The 9,538-nt window shown below is 40.3% G+C and overlaps 1 protein-coding gene across 3 annotated transcripts in view; it reads right to left on the bottom strand.

Moving 5' to 3' along the window:
• Positions 1-478: 478 nt before the first annotated feature.
• The window catches only part of prkcaa (protein kinase C, alpha, a), a 122,797-nt gene continuing 113,737 nt past the window's right edge, over positions 479-9,538 (bottom strand). The window contains exons 17-19 of one of the 3 annotated variants that reach the window (XM_028417564.1): positions 5,041-5,171; positions 2,469-2,528; positions 479-2,153 (exon numbers count right to left, since the gene is read on the bottom strand). In XM_028417564.1, coding sequence (XP_028273365.1) covers positions 2,486-2,528; positions 5,041-5,171 — 174 coding nt within the window. In that variant the 3' untranslated portion in view covers positions 479-2,153; positions 2,469-2,485. The remainder of the gene's footprint in view (positions 2,154-2,468; positions 2,529-5,040; positions 5,172-9,538) is intronic. The other 2 variants (XM_028417546.1, XM_028417554.1) reach the window with 2 other exon arrangements.

The following is a 9,538-nucleotide window of genomic DNA, read 5'->3' as shown; positions in this document are numbered from 1 at the left end:
TCTGCAATCCCCTGCACAAACTCACACCCCTGCATATGCTCTCAGCCCTTACTGTCTCATATCCCCACACAGGCTATAAGCTCCTTCAGCTCAAGAGTTGTGTGAGACATGAAGTATAAAATGAACACTTAATAATTTGAAGAACTACAATGAAATAAGATTCCAGTATTTTAAAGGTCCAAAGTAAAAATCACAGTCATACTTCACTATTGTATTGTCTAACAATGGACCAGTCCACACATCTGCCACTGCTTGACAGCCATTAAACACATAGTCTTCTTGTGACCTATGTGCTGTTCCCTGCTGACTTTTAAAAGAACTGTACCAGTGACATCAGATGATCTAGCTGACACTGACTAAAAATAGAAAAGTATGCACATGTCCCAACTCATTATGTAAGAAAATCAATAGACTGTTCTACACACACACACACACACACACACACACACACACAGAGAAAAACACTGGCTTACAGAAGTATGGACATTATTTTGCTTTTTTTATTTGCATTATCATACATTAGGTACAAATGACACAATCAATTACAAGGTAAGTAGCTCAGACTCATTTTAAAGGTTTCAGGCTGGACAAGGAAGGGAAAACAAACATACACCATTTGCAAAATACAATATATTCCTTCTTTTACAGTCTATGTAGGTATCTACTGTAAGTCGCTTATGTACAAGGACAGGGCTGCAGAGATTATAAATGAGCAGAGGAGTGTGTCAGAGATTATGTTGCTGAATGGGTTAAGTGTAAGGCATTCCTGCACATCACTGATCCTGCAGCCGAGAGGACAGCAGTTCACTTCCTTATTTCACAATGAACGTGACACAGCAAAAGGAGCGACTAAAAAGGAAAAAGAGATTAATCTGAAACAAACAAAAAACCCTCTCTGAAATGATTCATTAAATACTTCATCGTTATCTGGCTGTTCAAATCAATTAAATTAAAAACAGAAATGTGAGGACATGAAACAGAATGTAAACAAAGTAAAAACACCAAATAACTTTGGCTAATGCCGTTCATATGCTGCATTAGTGGAAGCCAGTGCAAAAGAGGGACAGGTGGAACTGACGCCATCTCTGTTGAGTGTAAGCAAAGAAACTGCTTTCCTGACCAAGTATTTGGAAGCTGAAAGGTGGAAGAGAGTATCAATAAGGTGATGGAATGACAGGCACTGAGGAAGGAGATGACAGATGAAGGAGCCACACAGAGGGAGGGAGGGATGGATGGTTCAATGTGACGAGGCACCAGGGACTGTTCTACAAACAAGCCACCCTCATCCGTCCCGTCATTTATTTAACTGAAGCTAATCCATCTGAATTCACTGCTTCCATCATCTTATGATTTTGTCAATACATTTATTAATCATTCAGTCATTAAGAGGCACGGGGAGGTATAGGTAAAGCGAGCAGACACACAAGGATGAATCCAGTTGTACTTTCTTTTAGACTGTTAGTGGTGTCAATAAAACTGTGATTCTTAAAGAAGTTTAACTCTAAATTTCTGAGGTGTTAAACACAGTAATACAGAATAAAATGAAGTAAAGAAAACCGGTTTGAAAACGTATCTAAAAACACAAAAGTAAAAATGGAGTAAAAATGGAGTAAAAATGGAACGGGTGTTTGGGTCAGAGCGAGTGACGTAAAGTCTATCTGTACAAGCTGGGAAAGGCACACGAGGGAAGAGTCTTAATCCTTGTTATGCCCACACTGACTGCGGCTTGACAATACATGGCAAGTCAACAGTGATTCTATTAAAGGGATGGAGCTAGACCATGAAGTCAGCGAATACTCACATACAAAGGTTGCAAGTCAGGCTTAGATTAGGTCGAGGCTGAGCAAACTCAGTACATACAAGGAACATTTTCACTGTGGATGTTTAATGTCATGTCTAAATCAAATGACCACAAGCTGAAATGTTTTTTCTGACCGAGGCTAGAAGAAGATCAGGGAACAGGAGCACGTTAAGTCAACCACCGAACTGACTGGCATTGTTGAGTGTACTGACACAATGTGCATTGGTATACTCATGGCAGCTATATAGTATGTGGTACGTGGCAGGTTACGAGTGTCATCTGTGTGACTACAGCTAGTGCAAGGCTGCTATTGTCGGGTTCCGGTGTATTCCAGGTTTGGCACATGCAAGGTCTACAAGATAGGAAACACAGAAGAAGAAAAAACTAGACAAAATAGTACGAACAGCTCCTCTCTCTATTAGTCAGACACGAGTTTTCTAATGGGATATATTCTTGAGGACATTCCAGAAGTTCTTAAGCAGAAGAAGAAGCAGAAGTTAACAACATTGACAACAACACAACAAATAAACAGCAAAATGAAAAAAAAAAACACAGACAAAGTGACAGCAACACAACATTAGGGTAAGTGTATGATAAACCCTCATTTGTGAGACGTTACAGAGCGAGTGGTCCCACTGGTCTACTGGTCTAAGCAATGGGCACTCACCAAATAAATCTGGACTCTCACATCCTCGTCACGGTAATGGAACCAGCGGCCATCGAGCTTCTAAGAAGAGAGCACTGATCTCAATACATGAAAAACAAAAAAATAGTAAAAAAAAAGTATTGAATTTATAAGCTATGATAAATGTTGATTCGATGTCAGCCTGTGTGATCTGCATTCTTTTGGCGAAACTACATCCGCTTTGTTTTGAAACGCACATCCTTCCTGAGCATCAGAACACTTGGGTCACTTAACTCAATCACAATCTTAAAGCTACAGTGCGTACTTGGTGTGTTTGCCCCCCCCCCCTCCTCACTGATTTGTGATAATGCCCATACCAGAATTTGTGTTTGTGACTATAGCTATCCCCCAGAAGAGCTGGAAGAAGTGTCTGGTGAGAGGGAAGTCTGGGTGTCCCAGCCCCGGATAAGCGGTAGAAAATGGATGGATGGATGGACTCCAGCTTTAGCTTAGCTGTAACATGTGTTACAATTCGTTTGCTAAAGGTGGACACAGATGTTACTTTACTATTTTATTTCATTGAACTATTTCTAGTGCTGTTAGGTTTACAGTGTAAACTCCTTTGTGCACAAGTGTTATCGCTTGAAAAATCCTATAGTGAGTCCTTTAGTGAGTACTTTCAGAACAATTCATGTAAAATGTCCCATTTTAAATATGGCCACTCTACATTAATGCTTACAGAGTTTTTAAAGTGGGACTAAGGTTAAATTTTTATGTATAGTTTGAAGTAAAAATGTAGTATTAAGCAGCGGTTTGAATGATTTTACAAGAGTCCCTTGTAATGAACACAGATATAAGCTAACCATGACCACTGTGGTTCACAGAGGACAAAAACAGAAAAATATATTAAAGACTACAAAAGGGATGACTTTGTTGAGTTAGACCATGAATGGAGTGTCACTTTGACATCATGACTCTTTGGGGTTTCATACTTTGTAGCATGCAGCTTTTAGCATAATGACATGCATGAATGATGCCTTCTGACTGCATGCAGGTACATATAGGACACTCAACAGCCAGACAAGCTTTCAGTCATCACACAACTGGCAGTCAAACTAAATCAGATACATCTGACAAAAACAAGAACAGATATTTATCACAACCTGCTAAATCTGGACTCTATTACAGACATCCAGCTGTTATAAAGGTGATCTAAACTAAACCGGGTTCTTTTTTCTTTTTCTTTTTTTTTACACATAGAAATATTGGCTTATCTAATTAATGTAATAAAAGCACATTCAGCTGTTGGTATAAAAACTGTAACTTGCTATACTCTTTTTTTAAAATAACTCATGATTATTTACAAAGGAGTTACACACTGTTTTTTTTTGATACATTAAAATATTAATCTGATCTAATGGAAAAATATGTATGAGATCACAAGTAACACAGAAACACAAAGGGATGCAAAGAATGATTAAACGTAAAAGTTGGTTCTCAGGAAAACTAAGAAGAAGAAGAGAAAGTGTGTTTTATCAGCTTTTGAGGGGAGGATACTGTAATGCAACACAGCATTTGCATGATTAATACACGATGACATCAATTGATATGACTAATAAAATGCCTCAACAATGTTTTGTGAAGACTTTTAGGACCGATGGGAGGCCTCGTAGCTGTTGTAGGTGGGTGTAGCATGGGATGAAAACAGCGATTAACACTGTTTAGTCTTAAAATATGACAAACTGTTGTAAACTGTTGATTTTTTTTAAAGATGCTGTGAGACTGCCCACGTACTAAAGTGATTAAAGTTTACTGTGTGTCCACATAGTGTCCACAAAACTATTGACAAGTACACACAGTCTGCAGCTCCATTAGGGCAAAGAAACAGATGGTTGATTTTTTTTTTTCTTTCTTCGTTCTATACTGTTGATATTAGACTTGGATAAATTAAAACTAATACTTTCACACTAAGTTTCTCATTTTTTACAGGCTGCATATGTTTTGTTTTATAACTCTTCATTCTCTTGCTACGCACACTGGAAGTTGAGAATCCATACTCTATGATAAAAAGTTAATTAGACACCAAAACTATGAAATCAACTGGAGAAAAACTGTAAACGAGTTGCAGTTCCGACGCCTGCACTCCACCCGTCGTTCATATTTGGCTATAGCGTCTACACTGTGAGTACTCATCATCACATAATGTCAGCAATAATTCTAAATAAAAACCCACCAATTAGATCTGACAATCATTTCTATCCACTGAGATTTGTATAGGTGTTAGGTTAATCAATCATCTAATGCTCTGGCATAGATAAATGAAGCCTGGCGTCCTTCTGTCTCGGAGCTCCAGGTAGGAGGAAAAGACTCGTCTTTAAACTAAAGGATTTAATTTTCAAATCTAATCTATACTGGCAAAAAAAAAAAAAACATTGAACATGCCCTACAATCCTGCACAGGGTAACACCAATATATCTGGATCTAATCTGGGCCTCAGTAAAGTCAGATGTTGGGGTGGCGGTTTGGTTTAAGTAGGTTGATGGTGAGCAGGGAGGTTCTTCATACATTTCCACATCTTTCTCATACACTGTTGGAGAGCGACGGGTTTACAAACTGTGGGTTGATGAAAGAGAAGCCGGAAAACTCGGCCTGGTCGATGTTGGCGATGACCAGCTCGTCCGGCGGTGTGAGCTGAGGCTGGGTGCGTGTGAAGAACTTGTCAAAGTTCTCTGCTCCTTTGCCACACTGTAGAAAAGAGAGAAAAAGGAGGAGGACATTTTAATGTTAAGGTATTTTTACATAATATGTAGAGTGCAAGCAGACCAACTGTACAGGACAGACGTGAGCACAGGCAGGTGTGTGCACGCTGCGATTCTGCGAAGGCGAGAACGCAGCGATTCTGAGAAGGCGAGCAGCCATCGCATTCAGCAGAATTTGTTTTTAACTTCCTGGAAATGTTCCAACAAATGAGCCCAAAGCACAGAACACACATCGTCATCAATTAGTCACCACCATTGTCATCACTATTCATTCTTATTAAATAAAAATCGCACCAGGCTGGGCAATTTCACAATGTGCACGGACAAAAGCAACATTTCAACCTGTCAAATGATTCTAATGCATCTTGATCCTACTTCCAGCTTACAGAAAAATTGACAATATTTCACACCTGACCCCCCCCCACCCCACTTCCCCTACTGCTATATGCACTGGGAGGTTCAGATTACATGCTCTACATCTCATTCAGCCTTCTGAATACGGAACAAACATTGGCACAGCTGTGGAGCAGCAACACATTTTCAGATAAACAACGCACAAAACTGATTCTACTGCACATCAACTGACCCTGCTGTGATGCAGATGCTTTATTCTGGTTTCAGATAGTATGATAAAAGGTTATTATATATCAGAACAATAGAAGGATTTCTTGAAGAGCACCTATAGTATCAGAGCACTAGGTCACAAAAGGGTTAAATAAAGTGCTGAGACCTGACCCTCAATTGGTGACTCTAAATTGCACGTATGTGTGTCTCTGATCATAATAGTACAGGAAATGTTTTATCTCCCTCAGCATTTTGTTTCATCGCATCACATCAAATGATTATTTCAGTGTTAAATTAACTCTTTCTCATTTATCGAAGAAGGAAAAAGACTGTAAGAGAAAGAGAAGAGGCAGCAGCATACAAATTCCTCTATCCTCATTAGCTAGTCCACCTACACACTGGGCTCACCTACAAGGATGTATTCACAAGCATACACAATTATACACACACACACACACATGCACACAGTTGGACTCGAAGAGCATTCCCTTCAACAGCTGCTCTTCTGCTGCTGGCTGACAGTGAAGTCAAATTCCAGGAAGCTCTGGCATCATGACTTGAATAGAAAAGCAGTAAAATGTCAACAAATGCCTGAAACTCAGGTTACTATCAACAAACATTACAAATGACCTGATTTAACAGCCTGTGTTAGAGATTAATGTGTGTGCAGTTTCAAAGGCATAGTTGCATTGGTGGATCTGGACATGTTAATCTAAAATGGTACAAGATAGGTACTTATCATAAATGCCGTATTTGACCAGATGGTAAATAACTAGATGAACCATTGATGACATCATCCATAGATTTCTAAAAGTCAGCACAGCTGAGCTCTGACCATCACTGCACTGGTATTGCCATTGTCTGCAGGATCAGGAAGTGTGTGATGTGAGTCGGTACAAGCCTGTCACTCAAAGCAGCCACACCCTAATTACACGAAATGTTAAGTGTTAATATACCTAAAAACAGTGAGTTACATTGAACTCAATCTCTGTACAGTTGTCTCATTTTTCTGCTGTAAAGATGGATGTTTTAATCTGGAGGTCTGTGCGGACTGATTCACTATAGGATCCAGGCCGCAGAGGCTGTGAGGGGCTGTGAGGGGCCATGGCACTTTTCTGACACTTCTGCAATAGGTTTCATTTCTCAGCCCCGGAGGTTTGGTTTTGACAAGACCTCACATTAACTTGTGCAGCTAGACCTATTAAAGTTCTTCTAGACAAGACAGATTTATCCTGCACTGTTTACCCGATCTGAGGCGTTTTCCACTCGTCTTTGTCCTCTTCTGTTTGTTTTTCTAAAGTACCACTTCTGAGCCAAAGCCCTCTTGGCATCCCCCCTAACTTCTGCTTCACCCGTCACAGTTACTTCTTCACAACAAACCAGCAAATAGGAATCTCAGCCATCACAGCATCTGACCCTTTTCTGGATGATAAGTACTGCGACAGCACACCACCACAAACTGCACAGGCCTCATGGTGTCTCCAATGAGATTTATATGCATACTTCTGATACAGTTTGTATAAAACGCTCACTGGTCTTAAGAAAAAAACCTTTTTAAGAAGGAGACCATATTTGATCTGCCATTCTACATCCTTTCTTCTTCTTCTTCTGTTCCTTTCCTTCAGTTTTGATCATTAGTATGTGGTCAGTTGGAGCCCAGAATAAAGCGTGACCTGACTCTGAAACTCTAACTCACTGACCTTATCTACTGTTGTCATACGTTCCATCCACAGAGAAGACATCATTGTGTTTATATTTACATGAGAGTCAGTGTGTTTATCAGCGGTTGTTTGTGTGCCAGTCTGTGTGCGTTTGTGTTAAGGCATGTCTGTCTGTGTCTGTCATGCTGAGGCATAAGGACATGTGGATGATTCTATTTTTGTTTTACGTTTTCTTCTGGGGAGTCCAGACAGAGCGTGTCAGGTGATTTAACACAAGTGAACACAACACAACATAAAAAAAACACACAGAGACATAAATGTTTCTGAGGTTTGTGTGTGTGTATGTGAGGTCCTTGATTGTTGTCAGGGACAGGTGACGTTCGCTGCAAGCCACCACCATCTTGTCATTGGGAATAGAAAACAGGACGCACGCTTCCAGATGGAAAGCAGGGCTATGTGTGTGTGTGTGTGCAGACACCTGAAGGGTAATCGCCAGCATCCTTCAGCTGCTGCTGTGTTTCTCTGTCCACTTGTCTTCTTCTATCTGTCACTGACCATCCATCAGTCAAGTGAGGCAACACTATTTTAACTATGACCTCAGACGACAAGCTCCAGCACCAAAATGTCCGTCTCTAGATCACAAAAGAGTTACTGCCTGTGACATCAGGCCTCTGCTTACAAGCCATACTAGTGCCAGTGTGTACGCAAAGCATATGTGAGAGGAAGCTTCAGCTGCCCAACTGACAGTGCTGAGATGTATTTGACGAACACACTTCATTTATTCTGGTTTATGTCTCCTGTCATCAGTGTGATGTTGGCACTGAAAGTTAGAAATCTTTCAGCCTGCAAACAAGACTTTACATTTATTTAGGAGAAAACTGGGTTTTAGTCTTAGGAAAAGCTGCTCGTCTGCCTTTGTGATGTTTTTAAGGACATTAATTTGCCTTTTTAAGGAAGCACACAGCCTGGTCTTACATCTCCTTTATTTCTCATTGTGTGATTCAGCCATCCCTTATTGGGTGAAACCAAAGCTATTATGATGTTGATACATCCCCTCATACACGATGACACAGTGTCCTACATGGGTCTTTGACCTACTTTTGCTCATCTTTAATCTCTCTCTCTCTCCCTCTGCACACACATTCACACACACAGACTTGCACGCCTCTGCACTCAAGCATATTAAAAGAACACTCAGCTACTTAGGATGATAAATGAGTGCCTGCCTCCATTAAGAGTTGTGCCAAGACTCTTTTTATTTCTCTCTTTTTCTGCATTTTTTTTCTCTACCTCCTCCTCCCTGAAGCTATACTGCTATGGGAAGCTCTCCTTTCTCATCCTATGCTGAACAATGTGCTTTCTAAGTTGTTATGTTGCATATAGAAGACCATTGGACACTTACATTTTTTAAAGAAGGACGAATGGATGTTTACCCAGATATATATACATATATATATATTTCTGGTTGTCACAAAGCATAGTTGGACCCACTGGGTGCAGAGAGCTAAAATCAGGACCTTATCTGACCATCAGTGGATTTTGATATACTATGATAGAAACTATGTTCCAACTTGCTCTGTATGCAGGATCTAAATTGAGGCTAAGGTTCTTCAGGAAAATACTGTCAATCAAATTTGACTATAAGAAAGCAAATCTGGTTTCCTGATGCATTGAATTGGCATCTAAAAGATACACAGGAAAAACTATCTTCACATTTTCACAAAAATCTTTCTATTATGATGCCTAATCTGAAAGAGGCTCTGTCAATAGCATTTGCCTCCCGTTTTCTTAGAGCTACTGTGAGTCATAACCCATATTTTCATAATTTTCTCTGTGTTTGTGTGCGTCCATGTATCCTCTGAGCCATGCACAGCCTTTCCTTGGACACTGTTCCAGGACTTCTGTGCAGTGACTAAGTCCTCCCACTCTTGCCCTGCCTCCCCTCCCTTCATTCACTATCAATCAGCAGCTTGCTATTTGACCTACTTTTCCCCATCCTGCTCAGCTATCTTCAGGCCCTAAAGACTCGCAGTCATCCACAAGCAGGCATGAAACGTGTGGGCATCAAGTGTTGTTGCGCTCTCCAAAAATTAAGCAACACTCTTAGCTGTTACATTGCTGACATGTA

Source organism: Parambassis ranga, chromosome 1, assembly GCF_900634625.1.
Source record: "Parambassis ranga chromosome 1, fParRan2.1, whole genome shotgun sequence".
Lineage (NCBI taxonomy): Eukaryota > Metazoa > Chordata > Actinopteri > Ambassidae > Parambassis > Parambassis ranga.
Note: the sequence above shows the minus strand (reverse complement) of the source record. Positions and strands in the feature narration are given on the sequence as shown.